The 27,406-nt window shown below is 41.4% G+C and overlaps 1 protein-coding gene across 7 annotated transcripts in view; it reads right to left on the bottom strand.

Annotated features, from left to right (window-relative positions):
* The window catches only part of cfap91 (cilia and flagella associated protein 91), a 68,927-nt gene that overhangs the window by 4,892 nt on the left and 36,629 nt on the right, over positions 1-27,406 (bottom strand). For all 7 annotated transcript variants that reach the window (XM_069888477.1, XM_069888483.1, XM_069888479.1 and 4 more), the window contains 7 exons: positions 21,553-21,669; positions 17,336-17,407; positions 16,973-17,119; positions 16,135-16,356; positions 7,013-7,161; positions 5,893-5,984; positions 3,209-3,385 (listed from right to left, as the gene is read on the bottom strand). In XM_069888477.1, the coding sequence (XP_069744578.1) occupies positions 3,210-3,385; positions 5,893-5,984; positions 7,013-7,161; positions 16,135-16,356; positions 16,973-17,119; positions 17,336-17,407; positions 21,553-21,669 (975 nt within the window). In that variant the 3' untranslated portion in view covers position 3,209. The remainder of the gene's footprint in view (positions 1-3,208; positions 3,386-5,892; positions 5,985-7,012; positions 7,162-16,134; positions 16,357-16,972; positions 17,120-17,335; positions 17,408-21,552; positions 21,670-27,406) is intronic.

Genomic DNA, 27,406 nt, shown 5'->3' with positions numbered 1-27,406 from the left:
AACAGGCTTGATGAGTCACATGGCCTACTCCTATTTGTTATGTAGCTCATGTGCTACATTTACTAAGTAAATCCAAATATCCATGCACTACCGCAGGAAAAAAGAATCTCAGGGTTGTATGTGATGTATGAACTCTGACAATAAATCTGAAATCTGATGGCAAAAAGATATTTGCTTCTCCTTGAGATGAATGGACGACAGGCTGAGCTGCCTGTCATTAGAATCTGAATGTAAAGAAATTGAGATGTACTGCGATTTCCACCGCTTCAAACTGAGCAATAAAGATCTGGTTCTGTGGATGCTACTTAGAGTGCAACGGGCTCAGTTAATGATTATAACCTGAAAGAAACTTGCCCTCTAGACATACTGTTTCCCTGTTAGGTAAATGAGATGCTTCCTGGAGGTTAGTTGTTCCTTTACTTAATTAATTGTCATTTAAGGGAAATTACTGAAGAATATCCTGAGGAATAGGATATTTCTACCTTTTGGTAAGGTGGCAGCTGATTTGGGAGAGCCAACAAGGTTTTGTAATAAGGGAAATCCTGGTTCACAATCTGAGTTTTTGAGCAGCTAACTAAGAAGATTAAAAGCAGGATGAAAGACGTTCAACAAGATCTCACATTGTAGGCTGGTCCAGAGGTTTAGAAATATGGGATCTGAGGCAAGCTGGTTAACAGGATCCAAAATTAGTTTGGTGCTTCTCTGATTGGAAGTCTGTGATCTGTGGTGCATCCCGGAGACTGGTGTTGGGACCCTTATTTTTAATACTCATTAACAACTTGTATGTGAATTAAGAGGTGATTTGTAAATTTGTGGATGACACAAGAGTTGGTGAGGAAGATTGTCAAAGGCTTCAGCGGGATGTAAATCAGATGGGAAGCTGGCCGGGGAATTGGTAAATGGAATTTTATCCCAAAGTGACGTATTTTGTGAAATCAAATAGGGATAGGACATAAATAGTAGGAATGTTGACCAGGTCAAAATTAAACTGTTCACAATATAATATCCCAATCTGTGAATGTTGCTGTGAACTTAAATCTAGAATTCTGAAGTAGCAGAATGCTGAAGAAGGCACGTGGCATGCTTTCCTTCATAGACCAGGGATAGAAAATAAAAGTTGGAACATTACATTGGAACTTTACCACACACTGGTTAGACCAGTGGTTCTCAACCTTTTTCTTTCCACTCACGTACCACTTTAAGTATTCCCTATGCCATAGGTACTCTCTGATTAGTAAGGGATTGATTAAGGTGGGATGTGGGTGGAAAGAAAACATTTGAAAACCACTGTTTTAATCGTCCCTCATGGACTCGTTATGTGCATAGTTTCAGAACTCCAAAGGAAATGGGCCAATGACAATTTTTCCTCAAAACAAAATATTTCAGTAACACTTCGGTCTAACCTTCCTTTCCCACTCACATCCCACCTTAAGCAATCTCTTACTAATCACAGAGCACCGATGGCATAAGGAATACTTAAAGTGGGATGTGAGTAGGAAGGAAAAGTTGAGAACTACTGGTTAGACCACACTTGAAGTATTGTGTGCAGTTCTAGTTGCCACACTGCAGAAAGGATGTGGTTGCATCAGGTTGTTCCCTGACTTGGATACTTTCAATTAATGCTTTTCCTGCAGAGAATGACCTAAGAGACATGTATAAAAGTAATTGACAGGGCAAGTAGTCAGAATCTTTTTCCTATGGTAGGAGTTCTTAAAACAAGAGGACATAGGTTTAAGGAAGCTTGTGGAAAGAGAACCCAGTTCTGATGAAGGGTCTTTGACCTGCAACATTAACTGACTTTTCTCCTTCCACGGATGCTGCTTGCCTGGCCGAGATCCTCTTGCAATTGTTTTTGCTGCAATTTACGAGGTCTCTTCAAATAATGTAGGAGGATGGCATTTCTTCATAGTGGCAAGACTCTATTGTGATGTGTGGTTCACACTGTGTTAACTGAATAGATGTGGTCTAATTTGTCAAGGCTAGCATCAAAAAGCTTCCAACTGAGCAAAAGGGATGAAAGATTATGAGGATAGGCAAGGAATGGGGAGTTACACACACAATCCAATCACCCATGATCTTATTTAATGGTAGAGCAGGCTCTGGGGTGTGGCTTGCTCCTGTTCTTAATTCAAATTTTATGTGTCATGAAATAACTGCATACTTTACCATGTTATTCAATTTGACATGCAGTGTGAGACTTGCCACAACTGTGCAATTGTGATTTGTAAATTAAATTATAAACAAGTTTCTCCCATCAGCTCCAATAAAAATGGCACCATGCAATTCACCCCTTGCCCTTTTCGGAAAGGAAGGAGAGAAATAATGAAGGTAATTTTTTTTTAAAGTAAGAAACTTAGGTGGGGTCTATTTATGATCTGCAGATTTGCAGATGACACCAAAATTAATGGGACAGTGTAGTGAAGAAGGTCATCCAAGATTGCAGCATGGTCGAGATGAACTGGGAAAGTGGGCATAGTGAATGGTGAGACCCAGAGAGACCCAGAACAACTGTTCGGGATGATGGTTGATGAGACCACATTGGGAGTATATTGCGCAGATTTTTAATCACCCAACTACAGGAAGGACATCAAGCTGGAAAGAGTGCAGAAAAGATTCACAAGAATTTTACTGGACTGGTGGACTTGAATTATAAGGGTAGGCTGGGACTTTTCTCCCTTGACCATAGGAGGCTGAGAGTGGACTTTGTGGAGATTTCTAAAATCCTGAAGAGGATAGATAAGGTAAATTGTCAGTCTTTTCCCTAGTGCAGATGAATCTAATACTTCAGGTAAGAGGGGAAAGACTTAAAAGGGACTGGAAGGGCACCTTTTCACACACAGGATGGTGGATATATGGAATGAGCTTCCAGAGGAAATGGTTGCGATGGGAACAATTATAACACTTAAAGGACATTTATGTAGGTATATGGATAGGAAAGGTTTAAAGGGGTATGGGCTGAACACAGGCAAATAGGATAGCTTGAGCAGACAATTTGGTCATCTTGGACAAGGTGGACTGAAGGGCCTGTTTCCATGCTGTAAACTCCATAACTCTAACTTTACAATTTCAATATGGCTAAAGTTGTGGACAAAACAGAAGTTCTATCCTCGTAGACAATGACCTCCACTCTGCTCAACTACAACTCCCCCCACCCCACAGTAGCCTTTTCTAATCACATAGGCAGATTTAAAACCTGCTGGATTCTCACTTTATGATTCATCCATCTGTTTCATCATTTCTTCAGACTCTGTGACTGCATTGTTCATCACATCTGCTGCAGCTTTGCTTGATGCCGATTCTGATGATGTCATGGCTATAATTTGTTCACCCTCATTATGAATGATGCGGTGCGCAGCATGTCGATGCCTACTTTGGAATAGTCTTACTGTTAGTGGAAAAGAAAAATTATTGTGAATGAATTTCCATGTACAGCTGAAGAGACTAATGCACAATGAAAGACATTTTTAAAATGAAAACTTTTAAGCAATTGGATTTGCTTAAAAAGTTTTTTGATGAAATGAGAAAATTCAATTTCTTTCACTCATGATATTTTACCGATTCGTGAACATGAATGCAACAGTACAACTCGATTATCAGAAATGGTCAGGACCAGGTCTATGTTGGATAAATGGTTTTTTTGGAAAACTGGTCAACTTTTAAAAACAGCCCAGTAGCAAAAGCAAATCAGTTGTATCAATGTTTAAACAACAACAAATAACAAGGGAAGGCTTCTTAAGCCTTAAAGTAGTTTAATTCTCACCAAATAAATGCTGGCCGCAACCCTGCCGCTGATCACCGAAATCTCCCAACCGCTTCCGCCGATTCCTGGGCTGGTGGAACACTCACCGGCGAGTCAGCAGGCTCCTATCTCCTTGGTCACCAAAGCTCTTGACTCCTGACTCCAAATCGTCCCCCAAGCCTACTGCACACGCACACCGGGGAGTCTGGTGTGCATGTGCAGTAGTAGGCCAAGGGGAGGGTTTGGCGTCAGGAGCTCAGTTATGCTGAGGAGGGAGGGAGGGAGGGAGGGAATGCCATGGAGCTCGAGGTTCCGCTCCTGCCTGGGAGGCTGCTCTCCTTGATGACACCGGGGGAAGGGATTCTTTGGACTGCTTGCAGCTGGGAGAGAATGGTGGGCAGGTAAAGAGGAAATGGCAAAAGAGAGGAGGGAGTTACCTGAAACAAGGATAATTGTCATTCTAATTTCATGTCGAATGAATTTTTTTTCTCCAACCTGTGAGGTCAGTTCGGCTCTGAAAAAATATTCGGATACATGAGGATTTCGGAGAATCCTATCTCAGATAATCGAAGTTGTACTGTAGTTTGTGAACTTTAATCTCTGTCTAGAAGATGGTATTGGTTTCAATATAAAACAACAGAAACATAAAATCTTATCTGGATTTTCATTGCATATCAATTCTTATTGATTCTGGTTGAACCAACATGCCAGCTTTTTAAAAATAAAATAACCCCCCACCCTAACCCCCCCCCCACCCCCTGAAAATGATCTGACTCATAAATAATGGCTCCTTAGACTCTTGTCACTTGCTTTTGGATTTTGTTTTATTCCATCAATAGGTTTTTTAATCTGGGGTTGATAGAGAGAGCTCAAGAGGATTAGGAATACTGATTCAAATGCTTTGCCTTCCCAGAGTTACCGGAAAGAGGCATTAACCCTAGTGGTGACTCTCACAGCTTGACAACACAGTGAGACATGCAAGAGCATGTGTAACACGCCTTGGCCAAGTTGCAAGTGCGAGCCAATCTCCTCCTAAAGCAAAATCTGGAAGTTGCTGGAAATGTAGAACATCTCTCCACAGATGCTGCCTGATGGCTGAGTTTTCTGTCCTTTCCTCTCTTGTTGTCACCATGGCAACACCAGTATGATCCCAACCACCTGTTGTGGAGTTTGCATGTTCTCCCTATGTTCACTGGGTGCTCCAGTTTCCTCTCACGACCCAAACTTGGTTTGGTGGGTTAAGTGGCCACTAAATCATCACTCTGCAATTAATATCCATTTGAGTCTATAAATCATGGGTTTACAATGCACAAGAGGGATGTAAACATAGTCTCGAACCTGAATCCAACCTGTCTTGAATTTGCTGACCCTTTAACTTTGGAAATACAAGCATCTAATCTACTCCAAGGAGATGAACCTTATATTTTCTTATTTCACCTTTAAAGTTGGAACAACTATATGTTTTAAAACCTTAACTGCTGTATTGAACAACTAAGTAGTTCTTGAACACTGACTAGGAAACCAGTTATCACCCCTTGCTATCAGGCACTGGGATTCCAAACCTATCCAAAGAAATCCCACTCATATCCATTATTCCACAATCTAATAGCAAAATAATAAAATTGTTGGAAATATAAAATAAACAGCATGTCAGGCATTGTGTATTGAAAAAGCTGACCCATGTTTTCCCAGTATCTTCCCAATGCCACTATCAACTCCTGCCTGCCAACCATCTCTTTGCAGTCTTCCTATTTTTTTTACAATCCTTCCATGAAACTTTTCTTGATCACATTGGTGATCTATATGTATGCTTTGACCTGTCCAGTTTTTCCTATCCATCTGTCTTTTTAACACTTGATCTTTTCTGGCTTGCCTCACCCCACAATATTTTTGCTCCTGCTACTGATCATCTCCCTGCTCCACAATCTCTCTCATTCTCCCGTGTCCCCAATGAAGGCTGTTGTTACAGGATGACCCATCCAAAGCAGAGCCGCCAGGGATGGGTTGTAAAATGCAAAATAATTACAGAGTTGTGTCTTAGATTCAGGAAGAATGGGGCAAGTATAATTTTTCAGGTAGCTCAACTGTAAAACTGTCCTCAATTTCTTTCCTTCACCGTTAATTCTCATTGTTTACATTTTAATGTTTCTTACCTCTGTCCCTCATTATCATTTTGTGCGCTTCTGGAATTAGGAAGCTATGGACCAATTCGGAAACAATCTCTTCTGATTGTAGATTAGTCCGACTAATGAGAAAATGAACAGTGTTAGAGCAGCAGAATTAAATTCCTACATTGCTTAGCAATTACATTATATACTGGAACAGGAATTGGCCCCTTAGCATTTTGATTCCACAGGTCATGGTTGAAATTCTACACCATCTTTGACTGTGGAACCTCAAAAGTCTATTGATTGCATTATTAAATATTTTTGACTGTGCATACAAACTGCCAAGATTCAAAGTCCAATGACTGTGGAAAATTCTAATCTTTTGTAAGATAGCAATTCCAGTTTTGAATTCTCCAACTGATAGCCAGAGCTTCCCAGTGTCAAACATTTAAGACTTTTAAATGTTCCAATAAGTTCAGGTAGCATTATTCTAAATGTGAGAATACAGAATGATTGTGCCTGACACCTTAAAGTACACAGACTGCTCTTAGGAACGTTTGTAACTACCCCTTAAAGGAAAATGTGTCCAAATTGGGACAGAAATTTCCAGGTGTAGACTTGCTCAAGTGCTGTAGATTTAAGCAAGATGTATTTCACCTTGCTAATATTTCTATTAACTTTTTAATGATACGACCTCCCAAATTAATCTGAACTTTTCCATTCTTAAGTGGATAAATTTCATATCTGGTCAGGTTATGTTCCTTTGACCATTTTCCTGCCTCTTCACATGAGTGCATGAGTTCTTATTTCTTGGTAGCCTCTTTTTGTTTTCAGTTTACTTTCTCATTCACTATTTTGTACCACTAGCAAACTTGTCACATGCACTTGGTTTTCAATTGAGGTCATGGATAGAGATTGACAATTGCATGGATACTGGTACTCATGTATTAATCAATCCTCAGTGATTGCTCAGACATAAACTCCAACCCTGATTTGTTCTACGCATTTTAGTGTGTCACCTAATTGCACAGCTTATGAAAATCTGAATTGGTTCCATCCATTGACTTAATTCAGAAATCTCTCCTCTCTTGTATCTAAAGATTTCAGTACAGTCAAAAGTCATCACAGGTTAGTAGAATTAGGTAGTTGTAGAACAGCTACATACTGTTGTTCAATTTCATAAACAACATCATTGATTTCATCTGCCATTTTAAGGATGTCTTGGCGAGCTTGATCTTCTGCTGTACTTTGCATGGATTTCAATAGGATATCCTCTAAATAAGAGTCCACTGTAGTCTGATGCACTTTAATAACCTGTACCAGAGAAGGATGATGGAACAAAAATAATCCAATTAGCTAAGAAGAGACCAAAATATTAATAAAATTTCTTATTTAATCACTGAGGTTCTCACCAAGCAACTTTCCTGATGTTGGAAATCTGAAATAAAATCAAAGTGCTGGAAACACCCAGCAGATCAATCACCCCTCTGAAGAAAGAGAAACAGATTTGATGTTTCAGGTCAAACGCCTTTTATCAGAACTTGAACTGTAAAATTGTTAATAATTCTAATGTCACTTCAGAGCACACTTGGGTTAGATGTCACAAGCAGTCTTCCTTCATCTCAATCCCATTCTAATGTCACTTCAGAGCACACTTGGGTTAGATGTCACAAGCAGTCTTCCTTCATCTCAATCCCATTCTAATGTCACTTCAGAGCACACTTGGGTTAGATGTCACAAGCAGTCTTCCTTCATCTCAATCCCATTCTAATGTCACTTCAGAGCACACTTGGGTTAGATGTCACAAGCAGTCTTCCTTCATCTCAATCCCATTCTTTCCTCTCCTATTTCGTCAAAGACTGAATCGCAAGTTTGATGATTGCAACGTTACAATGATCCTTTAACTCATGAAAACATTTTCAGTTAATAATCTGTAATACCTGTTGTAAACAAAATAATTAACTTAAAATAAGACAAGCCTGAATTCCATCAATCCAATCACAATATTTTTTATCAATAATTAGCATTTTTCAATGTCATTCTTCAGTGATATAAAAATAATGAGGCCAGACATTGGTTGTTCATGGAATCCTGCGATACGCCACAGCAAATGAATTTGTTCATGCATGCAAGGGTTTTTAAAAATCTCTACCAAGATGTTGAAATTAAGGGGTGATAAAACTAAAATAAACAAAATTGACAGCAAATTAAACTGGCTGAGTTCATTTCAAGTCACATACAACAAGAGGTGAATTAGAAAGAAAGATGGAATGTAAAAAATGACAAATTATGACAGTTATTTCAAATCATATGAAGTGTGTACAAATTCAAATTTCTTAATCATAATTTACAATGTAAAGAAAATCCACTTTTATAATTCTACTTTCTGGCAGTGCAGGCAAAATTAGGTCTGAGAAAAACACAGAAGAGGCTTAAAAAAAGGTTACGCTGCAGTAACGGACGTGCTGTCGCTGGCACAGACCTGTGGAGAGTGAGGAGAGAAGACACAGTGCCTCCTCAGGGTTCTACTACTCAGTCCAATCAGTCCAACTACTGATAGCTTTGTACAAGCTTTAAATGGCATTTTAAAGGAGCCAGTGGTGGTTTATTTTAAAATCCTGTGACTACAGGTTCTGGAATGAAGATGGAGACATCTATGATTGGTAGCAGCCACAATGGGTTGCAGATTTTGGGGAAGTAGAGGACTGGTGCAGGGGACCAGAAAACGGGGAGACCACTCTCCTGTTTGAGAAGGAGAAGCAGAGGAGACGACCCATAGTACCGTGACCACAGTGGAGGACTAGTGAGGGGCTCTGTGGCTGAGGAGCACGCAGGCTGTTGGTGACTTGAGGAGAGGTACCCACGCAAGCTGCGGGCTGCTGGAGACTCCAGTCAAAGGATTCACGCTAGGCTGAGGCTACCTGCAAACAGCTGGAGACTGGCTGAAGCGGGACCAGGATTCAAAACCAGGATAAGAGAGGGTGCTGAGGGCACTGAAACCTTCCTGAGGTTTGGATCTAGGGCTTGGGTTGCTGGTGGTTTGGACTGAAGGCTGTGCGGCTTCAGAGCTGTGGGAGCACTGGAGGACACTCAGTGACTCTGGGGGAAAACTCTTTTGCTTCTCTTTCTCACGCGCCTGATCATTTCTACTGACAGTGAATCATCCAGGGTTGCCTAATTTTGCGATTCACTCTAACAAGAACATGCTTTCTGAGAACTTTCTTTCTTTTAAAAGCCTCACTTGACCATTGCTCCTTTACCTGCAAAAAGTCCCTCCCAATCAATCTTTGCAAGATTTTAAACACCATCAAAATTTGCCTTGCCCCAATCAAGTACTTTAACTTAACTTGCCATTTAAAACAAATGGAACTGTGCTCATTGGTCCCAAAGTGCTCTCCTACTAATACCTCATTCACTTGCCCTACCATGTTTCTCAAGAGAAGGGCAAGTGGTGCCCCCTCTCTCGTGACAGTTTGAGAAAAATTTATTTGACACATTAATTTCACCCCATCAAAGCCCTGGACGGTGAGAAGCCCAGTCAATGAGGCAAGTTGGTGTAACCTATTATGATGGTCCTGTTATTCCCCCAGGTGTCTGTGATTTCCCTGCTGACTATTGGGGGTCTATAATACAACTCTGAGTAATAATTCCCTTATTTTTAAGCTTCACCTATAGAGCCTCATGATATCCACCAGATGCATCTTTTCTCAGTACTGATCTGTTGTTCTCTCTAATAAAAAATGCAATACTCCACCCACCTTTCTCATCTCTACCTATATTGAAGTTGTCTGAAAATTCCCCATGCTCTTTCTGCTCCTTCTGCCAACTGAATACATCCAAGTTGATCTCAGCTTGCTCACCTGCTACACCTATGCTTTGAATCTCAGTCTCCTGTCACACTAGATTATATCTCCCCACTAGGAATATTGGGCCCCTTCAGCTGGGGTGCAAATTGTGCCTTGTGTCCAGGCCCTATCTTCCCTGGAAAAGACCCAATGGTCCAAGATTCTGAAGCCCTCCCTCTTGAACTAGTCTCTGAGCCACACATTTAACAGTGCAATCTTTCTATTCCTTGCCTTGCTAGCCCAGGGAATAATATTGGCATTACAACCAAAAGGCTTTAACTTTCTACCTAGGCTTTACAGGACTTCTTCTCTCTTCCTGTTGCAAGATCATTGTTGTTCATATCCATTCCAATTTCAGATGCCTCTTCAATCCACATCATTCCAAAGATGTATGGAGTTGATTGGGTGTATTTGGGCAGTGTGGGCTCGTGGGCTGGAAGGGCTTGTTACCGAGCTATGTCTTGAAATTAAAATTAAATTGCCTTCTTTAAACTATCCCCTTTACCTTTGGCAACAGTTTATCAAACAGATATAACCAGCATTCTAATTCCAATCCCGAAATTCTATACTCCCTTTAACTGACTAAAAACGAAACTTGGAATCTGTTTAAGTACCACAAAACAATTTTCTGCTTTAAAAGCACTATATAAAAATGCTGCAGACACTTTAATTACAATCAGTGAAACAAACATGATAATTAGTGGTTTGGAAATTCAACTAAAATAAAACTGGGAAGAACACAGACTCATCATAATTGGGTTAACTGTTGTTGGGAGCTAGAATGTTTACATTTACAATTACAGTAATAATTAAATAATGATCTTATTTCAAAATTGATATAATTTATTCTTCAAAATAGCTAAAACAGGCAATTAAAAAAAATCCTCTGGTTTTTTTCTGTATTTAGAAATGATACTAATTAGTAACATCAGGTGAAAATTAAATTCAAATGCTTCATAATCCAACAAAGTACCTGAGGGCTAAAATTACCAATTTCTTTGGACTCCTTTTTACACTGGTCAGCCCCCTATTGATCAAACAACTCATCAAACTGGTTGACTTTTATGACTTGGCCCACATAAATCAGATTTTCCTTCATGACCAGTTGTAGCCTGTGTTCTCTCCATTCTTCATTGAATATTCAATTTTATACAACTCCAACAATACACAAAAATGAAACCTGCAAGTCCTCTCCTGTCCATCCTCCTAGCTATATCTAAATATTGTCTGTTGGCCTGTGCTCCACCTGACCTTTCTTCACTTCTCCTCCAGCTTTTTTTATTCAGGCACCTGCCTGGTTTTCACACATACCTTGAAGAAGAGCTCTGGCCCAAAATGTCAGATATATCTTTACCTCCTGTGGATGCTGCGACACCTGCTGAGTTCCTCCAGCATCTGTTTTTTTTACTGCAAAAATGCTGGAGGAACTCAGCAGGTCTTGCAGCATCCATGGAAACCAATAGGCAATTGACATTTCAGGGATGCTAAAGATTAGGTAAATGTCTGAATGAGAAGGTAATGCGGGGTGGATGGCAGGTGGGGGGGGGGGGGGTAGGGAGGTGATAGGTGAATCCCAGAGAAAGTGAAAATAAATAGAGGGAGGGAGGGAGCAGAGGGCTAAGAAAGTTGCTGTCTGATAGGAGGAAGGAAGGTAATAGATGATGGAAAGGAGTCAGAGGGATGAGCAAAAGCAAGGGAGTGGGTGAAGAGAATTGGAGAATGAAGAGGGAAACTTCTTCAGGGTAGGTATACCTCAAAGAGACTTTGTAGTGGAGCAGACTTCTTGCTTTACCACTTCAATTGTTCACTTGAGAATAAAATCAGGTCTAGGACCTAATATCAGTCTTTTCTATCAAAATCAACCATTGTTCCCTTAATAGAAACCATTCATTTATCTTGACCATATGCCAAGCTTATTCACTTTTCAGCTAATTACAAACTACTTGATTAGTAAGAGCAAACAGTATTAAAATCTCCTTCAAAAGATCAAGCTCAAATTTCTCTGTCCATGCAAACTCCCACCCTATTTTACTTGTATCTAAATATTTAAGTTTATCCTTCAAGTTTCCATCTCCTGTACCAATGAAACACACTAAGCATCATCATAAACAATAATTGATTTAAAGCGATAAAAATGCTGTAATGAGAAGATGAGACAATTCATCAGTAGCTGTTAAATATGAAATAATATTTTGTGGCCATTGCTAAATAACTAATCCATTTGTCTATAAACAATGTTTTAAATTATGAAAATGATATTTAAAGATATTCTACTGTTATATCCATTTTGTAAAAGTATTTAAACATTATATTGGTTTTGAATACATATTGTCAACAGTGAAAAGTGCTTTCTCTCTATGACTTGCTCACTGGATGCCAAGTTTGGGTTTCTCCAGCTCCAATTTCTCCTGGTTGATCCAAATATGAACTGAATTTCAGAGGTGAAGCGAGAGTGACTCCTCGATACCAAGGCATCATTTCACCAATTATGGCACCAAAGAGCATTTGGGGAAAACACCTAAATGGTTGAAGTTGTAGCTGTTGGAGATCATTGGCGATACCCTAGATTGATTTATCAATGACCTTCCATCATCACAAGGTCATAAGTGGACAGAGATGCTGATTTTTGCATAATATTCAATTCCATTTGCAACTTCTCTGCAAATGAAACCATCCATACCTATGTGCAACAACACCAGGCTTGGTCTGATCAGTGAAAAGTAACGTTTGAGTCCTAGGGTACCAGGATATGATCATTCAACTATGGAGCATGTAAAAAAAATTCCTGTCTCTGTCCCACATTTGAAGCATATCTTTGAAATTTCGGCTTTTGATCTCTGTAACTTCAGTGGAGTACGATATAATTGGTGCAGAAAATTATACTGGACAAATCCATACCTTGCATTTATAAATGATGTCATACTGTCTGTACACTAATCTGACCAGCTTCTTTCTGAGATTACTACACCCAAATCCAACTCCCATTTTTCTCTTGACCTCTGTAAACCTGTAGTAATAGCATTTGAGAATGATTCCGGGAGGGCCTGTGTGTCTGCTGTTTGTTCCAGAACATCCATTAATAGAAGCATTAGTAATTCTTTGTCAGTAAAATGTGGGAGGGAATCAATCCTCCCCAGGTGATTTATTAGCCTGTAGGTTACCTAGGGCTTTTTCAATTTCTTCTCTTGTAGTTCTATCTTTTCTCTCCCTTCTAGGTTTGGAAGTTCAACATTTGACAGAAATTCTTCCATTTCATTCTCCTCTCCTAGTAATTCTGATTTGTATAATTTTATGTAAGATTGTCTAAAGATATCATTGATTTCCTTTTGTTTATATGTTAGAGTATGTCTCTATTTTTATAGCATTTATTATTCTTGATGAATCTTCTGTTTTATCTTGCCAAGACCTTCTGTGCCTGTTTGCCTAACTCATAATATTTTTGTTTAAATTTTAATATAGCTTTTTCTGTTCTGTATGTTTGTAATGTATTGTATCTTAGCTTTTTATTCTCCAATAGTCTATATTCTTCTTGTAGTCCTGTTCTTTGATTTTTTTCTAATTCAGTAATATCTTTCTCCAAACTGTTTACTTCTACCAAATATTCTCTCTCAAGATTTTTTGTATAGGATATAATTTGTCCCATATAAAAAAAAATTATTAGTAGATGGCTGAGTTGTTTCACAAAATATTTCTCTCTCAATAAACTTGCAGAAATCTGTTCTTTTGAGTAATGTGGCATTGAAATGCCATCTGTATACATTTTCTTGCATTTCCATTATTGTGATAGTTAATGTTAGTGGTGAGTGATCTGATAAAAAGTCTCACTGTTTTTATCACTCTACTTTTTAGCTGGACAAACATTAAAAATAAATCAAGCCTTGTCTATGAATCATGTAGCCTTGAGTAAATGGAATAGTCTCCCTCTTTGTGGGATTTAATTGCCTCCATATAATCAATAAGATTTATATTCTTCATATATGAAATTGTGGTTTTTGCTGCTTTCACCTTCGTTACTGTTCTAGCAGATTTATCTAGTATTGGGTCCAAGCAAAAATTAAATCTCCTCTGTCTTCCTTATTTTGTCTTCCTTCTGCTGTTTTTAAGATATCCTTCATAAAGGCTTCATCATCATAATTTGAGGCAGATATTCATAAACATCCCTGCTTCATAAATTTTACAATGTGCCATTACATACCTTGCGGCCCAGTCAATTGATGTGCCTTCTACTAACACTCATGTATTTTTATTCATTAGAATCACTACCCCTCTTGCCTTTGAACCAAAATAAGATGATATCATTTTTCTACCCATCCTCTTTTCAATTTATCATGTTCAAATTTAGTCAGATGCATTTCCTCCAGAAAGATTAGATCTACTTTTAATTATGCCAAGACCCATTTTCTTTTCACTTTAACCCGTTAATATTAAGACTAATAAACTTTAGTGTTTTATCCGTAACATTTTTCAAACAAATATTGTTTTTGACTTTTTAAATTACACTGCAGCATTTCTCTTTTAAGGAACATTTCCCTTTAAAAAAAACACATCCCTAGCTCTGATGGTGATGTAAATGGAGCCCAGAAGCCCGTGAGAAAAGCCCAAGTAATGTTCCAAAGAAGAACCCCTCCTGTAGCGCCACCTTTTAAAACCGGTCCTCTCCCAGTGCCATTTTCCTCCTTAGATCAGAGTCCCCACCCTGCCCCTTGCCTCTCCATTTTCTTTCTATCCAGAGCTCTCCATGTATTAGGCACAGTGATGTTTTTCCCTTTTAGCAGTAAAAATAAGACAGTTCATAACTACAAGATTGAAAAAAGATACATTTTTCAGTTAGTCCTGTTTTAAAACAATCTCCTTATCTGGCAACTTTAATCTTTTCACAGCTTTTGTAAAAATTCTTTCACTTCTTCCTTATTCTTGAAAATTCTTCGATTACTTCTGAGACATCGACCCTCAGCATCGCTGGGTTAATCATCGAATATTCTATGTTTTTGGATCACAGTTGTCTCTTTACCTTGACCAAGGCAGGGCTAAAATTTTGGAAAAACATTACTTTTTCGTTGTCCACCAAAAATGGGCCATTGTGATTTTTTGAATATTCGTATGCTGCTCCTTAGATCGCATCCCACTCCTGGTAAACTTAAAAGTCTTACCAGGACTAGTTGTGATTGTTGATCGCCAGTTCTTCTGGGTCCCAGTGACCCTTTCAATTTGCAGCTTTGTTTTTAACTTGTTTTTGTCCCAGCATCTGCGGGATCCATGTTTCAAAGAAGCTCACCGCGTCTTTTCCCTCGATTCTTTCTCTCAGTCTAATGATTCTTACAATGTTACGTCAGCTGAAATTTTCCATATGATTGATCTTGTCCATCATTCCTTTTCTGTCTGTGTCCCATGTTTTTGCTTTTTCTTCCAGAATCTTTAGCCTGTCTTTTGTCTTGTACAGCTCAGCCTCCACTTGTGTCATTTGTTCCGTGAAGTCTTCCATGCTTTCTTTAATTTCCGATATCTCTCTTTGCTGATTCAAGGCTCCTAAAGCGAGTGCACAAAGTTTCTATCTTGTTCAAGATACTGGTTATATCTTGGGCTGACCCCCCAGCTCTGTCAGGCTCAGCTGGTCCCAAGGCCCTCCTGAGCCGCTCCTCATCAGCCTTTCACTCGATGTTCCTGGCTGAGCTGCTGTTTCTTCACTTTTGGTTTTTTGGTTGCCTTGGTCGTTTAGTACTAGTTTTATACATTTGTGACGATGAAATTTGGCTTTTCAACTTTCAAACCATCTTTTTTATATTTTTCCCAGAGAGCTCTTTCAGAACACATCTGCTCAGATCCTCTGCTTGGCCACGCGCCTCCCCAAATCACTGGATTTTAACGTTTGAACTATATTTTGATCATTATTGTCTGAGTGCTTGCAGCAGGTTCACAGAACTTGATAACCTTGCCAAGAACAATTAATGATAAGCAATAAATACTGGTCCTGCAACACAGTCTGAAATAATTACAGAAAAGTGCAGCAACAGTAATGTTAAAGCTTCAAATAAAGGTTATTAGTAGGACTTGAATAGGTTTATATTTTAAACTTCACATTATGATACTACACTATAAATGGAGTATTTAAAGCACTGAACATGATGCCAAGATTTAATACAACACCTTTGTAGTACCAAGAGACCAGGGTAATGCAAGGGGTGACCTATTTAGAAATGAAATGTTTTATTTTTTAAAATGGATGTGCATGTTGTTCCTGGTGTCCTGGTCAATATCACAATGACTTGTTCCAGAACAGCTTAACTGCTGTCTTTCATGAATTATTACAGCAAACATCCATTCATAAGTACTTTGAATGCAAAGCATTATACAAATACATTCTTGTTTTGGCATGAATTATTTATGTGACATGAAAAGTGTATCAAATATGTTAAGATTGCAATGCAATTTGGACGCATCTGACCTGTTTGAAAATTTCATCCTCCTCCCTTCTGCGCCTCTCCTCAACTTGACGTAAACCACTCTCCTCTGCCTCTCTGATTCGACGACGACGCTCAGCTAACATCACTATTGCATGAACGCGTCGTTCCTCCTGTAATCGCAGAAGCTCCTTATTCAGGAAGTCAAACATGTCTGCAAGCACACGACTTTCCAAGTGTGAGAGATAGTCTTCCATTACAGAATGCTGTGAAAAGAAAGTAGTCTATTATAATCTGTATCTTTTTTGCCATTGGCAAAATATATTTACAATGTGAACCATGCAAAAATTAGAAAAATAGACGCAAAACATTTGAAGTATGCCTATATTTTAAATTGCAAGTGCTCTGAACTTTAATTGTTAGTGCTTATCTGGACCTCCAGAAACAAAATGGATTAGAAACTTGATGTGCAGCATCCATTCTGTAATAGAATCATAATCTGTTATAAAAGAACTTCAGGACCCACATGTGAAGTATGTTGCAAGTTCACAGAAGTTCCCAGCCTATTTGATGACTCCTATATTAAGCTGGTTAGTCTTGGTGAAAATTAGCTCTCGGCCAACAACATTCAGAAAAAAAAACAGACCAACTTGTATTCTGAGCAAGCATCCTTAAAAAGATTACTACAAGAAACAGCTTTAAAAAAAATACTTAGCAGAACGCAAAGCATTTTTTATTCTCAGTCACAATTTGAAGGAGTTACCAAACAAATCCATTAAAAATTGGCCATTTTTTTCAAAACTTGATCTAGCATTAATGTAAGCAAATATAATGATTCAATAAAAGTAACTTCTATTAAATATTACACATCCTTTGTTGTACCTTTTGTTGCTGAAAGTCTCGCTCCTGTTGCAAGGCTAATATTGCCTGCTTTTCTGCTTCTTTCATTAGCTGTCTGTCCTCCTGGAGTGCATGAGTGGTGCGGAGTTCATGGAGAAGCTCGATACGCTTCTCCTTGCCTTCAAACATCTATAGAAATATTGATACATTGATGTTCTCCCAAAATTACCATTATTTTCCTTCATAAAGTGTAATTTAAGTGAGATGAACTAAATTTTCTTTTCAGTTTGTAATAATAGTTCCCCAAATTTGCCCAAAGTACAGAACAGTACATGGTGATAAATTTCAACGCTTGATTGCAGTAGATCAATATTTTATAATCCATAATCCCCCTATTAAACTTACCATATTCTGAATAGCTCTTCCTCTTATTAATTTCTGCAGGTAAATGACAGCTAGTTCCTTTTCTTCCTCTCCCTGAAAGAATGACAAATTTGAACAGATAATGTGACTGTAATGTTTGAATTTCTTAAAAAGTAAACTGCATTTTTAAAAAAGCTCAAAGGAGAGAAATTCAATAATGTACGAAAGCAGATGATAAATTGCCAGTGTATTTAAGGACCTATATCAAGTTCCATGGGTGCCATTCTTGTAACATTTTCACGTACAAGATTTTGTTGCCCTTAAATAGGCCAAAGGGGTTCTTTCTCACATTAGTGCTTATTAAGTGTAAATCATATCTCAATTCATGTGAATCTTAAATGAATTTGTGCAATTAAACTTCACATCTACAGCTCTTGCAGGGAAGGTGATCTCGCATTAAATTGCTGTGAATTAATTATGCAGCTGGGGATGAACATTTTCAATGGCTCGAGATGCAAAACGAATGTTGGCATTATTTCACCACCACTAACCTCAAGATCACAAAGAGGTTCTGTGTGTGAGGACTGAAACACCCTCCAGGAAAGAAATGATAAGGCATGATGTATGGTGTGCTAAAAGGATAGGAATGCTTTCAGTATTTCTCCTAGGACCTGCTTCCAGTGTCACCAAGTTCCATGACTTCATCCATGTTGTCAAAGTCAATAGAAGCAAATCCTACTGCATTTACACACAGCAGTCTGCTTTTGTTACTGATCTAATAGCCTCTTATCAACAAACATTTCTACCTATATTTCCTCATATCACACTTGTATATTTTTCCTGACAAGATTTTTGTCTCTTCAAAGTTATTTCTTACTTCAGACCCAATTTTTTTGGATTTTCATAAATGTACTTCACCTTGTCAGGTGGATCTGTCCATGAAAGCATTGGTCGAAGTAACCACTGTGCAGTTCTTATGAAGTCAAAGAAATGACTTCATATCAAGAACACTCTTCATTGAACTGTGTAGCACTAACCCTAAATGGGATTGATTCAGAACAAATCTAACAGCTCAAGATTGGATCTCCTTGATGCAATAATAGGAGAAATGTACACCACTACAACTTTTATCTTCATGGCTCACCATATTTCTCAAATCTAGCATTACCATTATGACAGGAGTGTCGAAAAACAACACTGAGACAACTCAAAAATTCAGCCCAGTGAAGATACACCACAATTCAGCTGCATGTATGCTAAACAGCAATTAAAATACAGTGCTAAGCAACTGCATAACCAATGGATCAGACGGAAGCATTGTCACAATTGGTCATGAATGCTGAAAGGAAATTGCAAGGATATCCCTATCCTCAACAACAGCTGGAATCAGCATGTGGGTACAACAGACAAGACTGGAGCATTTGCAATCATATTTGACTGGGTCTTCTTGGATTCTTCCTGATATCTCACCATCACAGAAGCCAGTCTTCAGCCAATTCAATTCATCGAAACATAGAACATTACAGTACAGCAACAGGCCCTTCGGCTCCTCTATCATTCTGCTGAGCCCCACTGACCTGCAGCTAGTATCCTCCATACCCCTCCCATCCAAGAATTTCCCCTTAACGTTCCCCCTAAACTTCTCACCCAACCTCAGTTGAAAGAGCCTAGTTGTATTTATTCTATCTGTTTCCATCATAACTTTATATACATCTATCATATTTCCACTCATTCTTCTATGCTCCAGGGAATAAAGTCCTAATCTAATGGTTCTCAACCTTTTTCTTTCCACTCACATCCCACTTTAGGTAATCCCTATGCCATTAGTGCTCTGTGATTAGTAAGGGATGGCTTAAAGTGGGATGTGAGTGGGAAGGGAAAGTTGAAAATCACTGCTCTAGACCTAATTGTTACTGAAATATCTTGCTTGAGAAAAATTGTCACTGGCCCATTTCCTTTGGTGTTTCCTTATTAATCACAGAGCACCTATGGTATGGGGAATACTTGAAGTAGTATGTGAGTGGAAAGAAAAAGGCTGAGAACCACTGCCCTAACCTGTTTAACCTTTCCCTGTGACTCATTCCTGAAGACCCCGCAACCTCCTTAGAAATCGTCTCGGCACCCTTTCAATCTTATTGATATTTTTCCTGTAGTTAGGTGACCAAAATTGCACACGTATCTCCAAATTTGTCCTCACCAACTTTACCATAACAGTCTAACTCCTATACTCAATACTTTGAGGCCAATATGGCAAAAGCTCTCTTTACCACCCTATCGACCTGTGACACCACTCAGGGAATTGTGTATCTGTATTCCCAGATCCCTCTGTTCTAACACACTCCTTCATGCCCTACCATTTACCATGCATGTCCTATCTTGGTTTATCCTTCCAAAATGCAACACCTCACACTCGTCTGCATTAAATTTCATCTGCCATTTTGCAACCCATTTTTCCAGCTGGTCCAGATCCTCCTGCAAGCTTTTAAAGCCTTCTTCACTGTTCACTACACCACCAATCTTTATGCCATCTGCAAATTTCCTGATAATTTAAATGACAAACAACAGTGATCCCTGAGGCACACCACTAGTCACAGGCTTCCAATCAGAGAGGCAATAATCCACGACCACTCTCTGGATTCTCCCACAAAAGTCAACGTCAAATCCAGTTTACTTTTTCACTAGGAAGTGGCTGAACCTTCCTGACTAACCTCCCTTGTGGGACCTTGTCAAAGGCCTTACTAAAGTCGATGTAGACAATATCAACAGCCCTTCCTTATTCAGCTTTCCTGGTAACCTCCTTGAAAAACTTTACAATATTTGTTAAACATGTTCTGGATCAGTTTGTCTCACATTAACTTCTAAAGTTAATGTTTCCATGCTATCCCAAAATTTGTGTATCTGATCTCTTGGAAACACCTTCCAAGAAGTGTCTGATAGAATGACTCTATTAGACCAGTTGACATCCTTATTGTTGTTCTGAATATCTGTGCTCCAGGGCTTCTCTAGCCATGGTAGTCTAGCACAACATTGGCATCCATCCAACTCTCTGAAAATTTGCCCAGGAATGTTCTGTTCACAAAAACAGGATATTTCCAATTAGGCTCTAATGACTAGTCCGTCAGCAGCAAAGTGATAGAAGATGTGATTGTCAGGAAATTACCAATAACCTGCTTGCCAATTCTCAGTTTAGGTTTGCTGAACCACTCAGTTCCAGATCTCATCTTAAAAAACTGAATGCCAGAGGTCAGCATTTAACAGAGTGTGACATCACAAGGCCCTGGTAAAACCAAAGTTAATGGGCAGATAGAAAGCACTCCAAAGGCAAAAAGATTTAGAGGTAAATCATCACAGCCAAGGATATTTTCATCTGCCTCATCAATAACAGAAATGGGAACATTTGCAAATGAAGCTGTGCAAGCTGTCATGCAGCAAGATGGGTCTCCTGACGATGGCGCTATCAGCCAATATTTTGTGAAGTAATACTGGTCAGCAGTGATTTGTTCAACTGCCAACATTACCCCACCAATCATCCGGAATGTCAGAATTCCATTTGACTACAGAACTCCACAAATTTCTACCAACTCTTCATGGCATTTCTCAACCAATGCTTGAGGCAGTAGTCTGACTGAACCACAGAAAATAACTTTCAGGGAACTCTAATTAGATTTCTTATATACATTTTATTTTTCTCTCTTTATAAAAGAGTTCATTTTTTAAAACATATTATAATCATTTTAAAGACATTAACAGTTCAACAATGTGCAATAGTCTTCTAAAGTTAATGTTTCTGATGAAGTAGAATGTGGTCTTGCAACAGCACTGATGCCATAAAAGCCCTCAACACTGTGTCGAAATGGAACAGCTCCTCTTACTAAAATCCTGCTGACAATTCTACTGGACACAAATACTAAATATTATAAACCTGTGCCAAGCATAGCTTGCGAATTCTGGACCTATAATTCACAGCACATCCATAAATACACTTATGGATTCAACCTTTCATGAAACAATACTGCATTAAAAAAATGGTTCTTAAATTTCTCTGCATTTTTTCATAATTTCTAACACAGAATGTGGAAAATTTCAAATGCAAATGACAAAACACCAGCAATATGTAGCTAACCAGTCAACTTCATACTTCCACATTTCCACAGGAATCCTGAATTCCATGACACCCATGAAGAGGAATGCCAGCAGTTTTACACAGAAGTCGCAGCATTTTCAGCATACATTTTTTTGTGCATTTGTATTGTCTTTACCCTCATTGGTGGTTTAATTGTAGGTGTTGGAGGTCGAGGAACAGGTTTAATAATCTTGAACAGAAAACGAAGAGGCTTTTCCAGCTTTTGTCCTTTACATTTTGCCTCATTTATGGCCTGAATTTTACAGATAAAGTCTCCGTTAGTATATTACATTTGAATCATACAGTCCATCTCTATAAGTGCAAAGTACATTTTTTTTAAAAATCAAGCCTACCTAGATTTAAGGTTAATGATAATGAGTTTATTGTCATATACATTGTACAATATACACATGCACCAAAATTCTTTCTTGCTGCAGCCAAACACACATTTCAAATAAAGCCACAATACTATAAATTAAAAGATAATAAATGTTAAATATTAAAGTTACCATGATAAACAAATGGTATTACAATAGTGCAGACAGTCCCTTTTGTGATGTTGGAATATTTTATGATTAGTGTGGTAAGGGGAGGTTCAAGAGCCAGAGAGCCATTGGAAAGAAACTGTTCTGGATCAGTTTGTCTCACACCTATATTCAGGAAGGAGGTACTGGACATCAGGCTTCTCTACCTCCTTCCCAAAGATAGTTTAAGACAAGGCTGTGTCCAGGGTGAAGGGGTCCTTTATAATGTTGGTTGCTTTCTCACGTGGATATCTTCATTAAATGGGAGTTTGGACCCCATGATGGACTTGCCTATATTTGCTATGTTCTGTAGCCTTTTGCATTCCTAGGCACTCAAATAATCAAACAAGACAGTGATTCAACCAGTCAGTGTACTTTCCATAGTGTACTTCTAGAAGTTTGATGTAGGATTTTAGTATTTGATGACATGCCAAATCTCCTCAGATATCTTAGAAAGGGAATTTTGGTGCCTTCTTTATGGTGGTCTCAATATACAAGCTTGAGGAGAGATCTTCTGATACATGTACTCCCAGGATCTTGAAGGTACAAACCCTCTTTTCGTCTGTCTCATCAATGTGGACAGATGTATGGTCTCTTACCCTCCCTTCTTAAAATCGACAATAAGCTGCTTGGTCTTGGTGACGCAGAGAACCAAATTGTTGTTGAAGCACTGCCCAACCAGGGCTTAAGGTCAGAATTCTTCTCAGTGGAGTAAATGAGGAGGATGGCTATGAGAAGTAAATTGTTTGAGGTTGGTGGTGGGGAAGAAGAAACAAAATACCTCAAAAGATGATGGTTTGGAATCATAAAAAGTCTACTAATTGGTAACAGAAGTTTTGTCAATCTACAGGGAAAAAATAAATAACACTACCAAAGAATGAAATAGTGAATTCTTTGCTTTCTAGGAGTTATAGTCACACTTAATATCATAATTGTTGTAAAGTAGTTTGGACATCTTATCACAAAATGGATCAAGCTTTGCTTTTTTTCCCCTATTCATTGTTTCTCATTGAAATTTATAATTTCCTCTCTTTCTGGACATTTCAACTTCAGTTTGACTTCTTCAGTTGATCTTTCAGCTTTCATCTACAGATTCCATGTTAATGAACTTCTCCCATAATGGTAGATCTGTAGCGATGGCTACGCTGCTAACTGAAGGATCGCACAACCAGACAGGTTGAGTTCAGTGAGCAAGAACTGATTATACTCCCAGTTATACTCCCACCCCAGACCTGGCTGAGAAATGCGTTGGGGGGCCCCGACGTCACCAGGGCGTCACGTGGGTCCCCAAGCATGGGCTTCTGAGCCCAGTGCCGACGGCACCATTTTGGCCGGCTGCATGCGTGACAAGCAGGGCCGGTTTGCCTGCCTAATCGTGTACCGCCACACAGCATTCCCCCCCCCCACCCAGAACCGGTGCCAATGTCCTTTTTTGCCGAGCAACCTCGCCTCTTGGGTTGGGCCTCAACTACTGATTTGGTGGGGTCCAGGTGGGGCTGGCTTTAACCTGTCCACCGTAAACAGTTCCCTCTTATTACCGATGTCCAGTGTGAAAGTGGATCCTGAACGCTGGACGACTTTGTATGACCCTTTGTATGGTCTTTGTAGAGGTGCTGTGGATGGGCCCCACGTGATAAAAATGTACTCTGCGGAGTACAGTTCACTGGGGATGCAAGAGTGTGCCATGTCTGGGTGGCGGTGGGGGTGTGAAGGAGTCCAAATGGGCTCAGAGGCAGGGAAGTAGACCATGCAGTGACTGCTGGGGGTTGTGAGGTGCGTTGACGAACTCACTGGGTAGGGCTAGCAGTGCATCGTAGACCAGCTCAACTGATGACGCCTGTAGATCTTCTTTGGATGTCGAGTGGATGCCCAGGAGCACCCAAGGCAGCTCGTCCACCCAGCTGGGGCCGGTGAAGCAGGCCATAAGTGCCGACTTAAGGTGGCAGTGTAATCGCTCGACTAGCCCATTGGCCTGTGGGTAATAGGCCGTGGTGGGATGTAGCTCGATCCCAAGCCTGTTGGCGAGCTGTGCCCAGGGCGCAGAGGTGAAATGGGCACCACAATCACTGGTGAGGTGGTTCAGGATGCCGGACCGGGCAACTCAACTGTTCAAAAGCGCTTGGGAGCAGGAGTCCATGGAGGCATCTGATATCAGGATCGCTTCGGGCCTGTGAAAAGGTAATGGTTACCTCGGGAAACGGGTAAGGGTCCGACGATGTCCACATGTATGTGGCTGAACCGTTTCCGGACGAGTTCGAGATCTTGTACGGGCACTCTGTTGTGCCTGTGTACCTTGCAAAGCTGGCAATGGTTGCAGGTTCTGGCCCAGTCCACAAACTGCTTCCGAAGCCCGTGCCAGACGAAATGTTCTGCCACCATACGGACCGTGGACTTGATGGAAGGGTGGGAAAGGCCATGGATATGGTGGAAGACTTGCTTGCACCACTGCTGGGGAACCACCAGTCGCGGGGTGCCCATGGAGTCATTGCACAGGACGGTGCCCTCACCGTGAGGAGTCGGGAGGTCCTGAAACCGCAGGCCCATGATGGCAGTCCTGAAGGCCCGCGTCTCCTCGTCAAGACTTCTGGTCCCAGCCGAGCTAATCGCAGTCAAAGCCGGGTGTCAGCGCGCAAATGGCCAGTCGTGAGAGTGCTTTGGCGACCATGTTGTCTTTCCCCGCCTTGTACCAAATGTCGGTGGTGAACTCCGACACGAAGGAGAGGTGACGTTGTTGGCAGGCCAACCAGGGATCTCTTGCCATAAGCGAGCGCCTGAGTGAGGGGTTTGTGGTTGGCAAAAATGGTGAAAGGCCTCCCCTCCAAGAAATAGCAGAAATGATGCACCACCAGGTACATGCCCACTAACACACGATCAAATGCATTATACTTGCGCTCTGGTGGGCAAAGAAGTCGGCTAAAGAATGCCAGTGGTTTCCACTGTCCATTCACCTGCTGCTCCAGGACTGCGCCGATGGCTGTGATAGAGGCATTGACAGAGAGCCATATGCAGGTTGGTGTGTGGGTGGACAAGCAGGGTAGCCTTCGTGAGGGCATCTTTCGTGGCTTCAAATGCCCTGCTGGCTTCTGGAGTCCAGGCAAGTGTCTTGTCTTTGGCCACGATGAGGGCAAAGAGTGGCTGTATGATGCGGGCAGCACTTGGAATGAAGCGGTTATAGAAATTGACCATACCCGCGAACTCCTGTAGCCCCTTGAGGTTGTCCGGGCGTGGGAACTTCATGATTGCAGCAACCTTCATAGTGGCAGGTGTGGCTCCTTCGGGTGTGATGGTATGGCCCAGGAACTGCATGGACTCTTTCCCGAACTGGCACTTGGCCGGATTGGTCGTTAGGCCAAAGTCGGCCAGTCGGGAGAAGAGGGTGCGCAGGTGAGACTTGTGTTGTGCCTGGTCTCTGCTGGCAACAAGGATGTCGTCCAGGTAAATAAATACGAAATTCAAATCCTTGCCCACTGTGTCCATAAGGCGCTGGAAGGTCTGGGAGGCGTTCTTGTGCCCAAACAACATGTGTAGGAACTCGAACAAGCCGAAGGGGGTGATGATGGCCATTTTGGGTATGACCTCGGGGTGCACCGGGATTTGGTGATACCCGCACACCAGGTCAACCTTGGAGAATACCCTTGCGCCATGCAGGTTGCCCGTAAAGTCCCGGATGTGAGGGATCGGGTAACGGTCAGGTGTCGTGTCGTTAAGTCATTGATAATCTCCGCAGGGGCACCAGCCGCCGGAGGCTTTTGGGACCAGGTGGAGTGGCGAGGCCCAAGGACTGTCGGAGCATCAAATGATCCCCAGCTCCTGCAGATGCGAGAACTCTTGCTTCGCTATCTGGAGCTTATCCGGCGGAAGCCGACTGGCCTTGGGTGGGGATGTAATGAAACACCCCGTGGCATGGTGAGGCGGCAGAGAACTGCAGCTTGAGAGGGACGGGAACTCGTCCAGGATACGCTGAAACTCTTCCTTGGGCGTGCTGACCGTGGCCATCTGCAGCTGCTCTGTGCAGGAGGCGTTGAGGTGAACGGATTGGAAGGTACAGACATCTACCAGTCGCCTACCTCGAATGTTGACCAGGAGTCCGTGGGCGAGGAGGAAAATGACACCCAGGATGGGGGTTGGAAGGGATGAAACGGTGAACCTCCATGAGTACTTCTGCTGGCCGATCTGGAAGTGGATAGTCTTGTCTCCATAAGTTTGGATCTCCGTCGAATTGGCTACACGGAGGGGAGGTCCTCGAGGCCGGTTCCGGGACTTGATGGCTGTGGCTGGGATGAGGCGGATCTGGGCCCTGGTGTCGACGAGGAAGCGTCGGCCGCTGACTGAATCCCGCAGGTAGAGAAGGCTGTGTTCTTGGCCAGCTGCCACAGCCATTAACAGCGGCTGACCTGCTTGTTTCCCTGGAATGAGCAGGGCTGAACACACTTCCGAGCCTTGGCTCCCTAGCGCTGGTGGAAGAAGCAGAGGCCTGAAGTGCTTCTGGCTATTCTCTTTGAGGCCCCTGCAGGGGCCGGGTGTTCCACCGCAGTGTTATAGAAGGCTTGGTGTGAGCATGCTCGTAACTCGTAACCTGCTGGACTGAGGAGCCCTCCGGGAATCGTTAGAGCCATAGCTCCTGAGCCTTTTGAGCGACCTTCCTGGGACAGTAACGGCCAGATGTCTTCAGGCAGATGGTTGATGAAGATGTGCTCGAAGAGTGGGCAGTTGGTGTGATCGCCCACGAGCGTAAGCATCTTGTCATCAACTTGATTGGAGTTCTGTCCCCCAAGGTGTCGAGGCGCAGCATCCAAGTAGCACACTGGTGCCTGGAGAGGCAGAGGGAACCAGTGAGCACCCGCTTGATGGTCCCGTACTTATCTTCTGTGGGTGGGTGCTGAACGAGGTGCAGCACTCATTTGGCAGTGGCCTGGTCCAGGGCGGCAACCACATGGTAAAACTTGGTCGAATCTGATGAAATCTGGCGGAGGTGAAACTGAGCCTCTGCTTGGCTGAACCAGGTCTACGGCTCCTGAACCCAGAAGTCAGGAAGCATGATGGCTATAGCGTTGATTGAAGGGTCGTTCACGTTGGGTTCAAAGACGTTTGAACCTGTCGGGGTCACCAATTGTAGTGGCGGCTACACTGCTCACTGAAGGATCGCACAACCAGACGGGTTGAGTTCAGTGAGCAAAAACTGATTTATTGCAGGCTGCCTGGCTGGTCTTATATTCCCAGCCCGGACCTGTTTGAGAACCGCGCTGGGGGGCCCAACGTCACCAAGGCATCACGTGGGTCCCCAAGTGTGGTCTTCTGAGCCCGGTACCAAGGTCAGGAGGAAACCCCCGACGGCGCCATTTTGGCCGGCTGCCCCGCCATGTGCGTGACAAGCGGGGCCAGTTCACCTGTCTGATGGCATACCGCCACAGACCTATCAATTAACATCAGAGTAAGCAGGTTAAACACTGGTGGCTGCAATAGCCA

The sequence above is a fragment of the Narcine bancroftii genome, chromosome 7 (genome assembly GCF_036971445.1).
Source record: "Narcine bancroftii isolate sNarBan1 chromosome 7, sNarBan1.hap1, whole genome shotgun sequence".
Classification (NCBI taxonomy): Eukaryota; Metazoa; Chordata; class Chondrichthyes; order Torpediniformes; family Narcinidae; genus Narcine; species Narcine bancroftii.
This window is presented reverse-complemented; position numbering and strand designations above follow the sequence as displayed.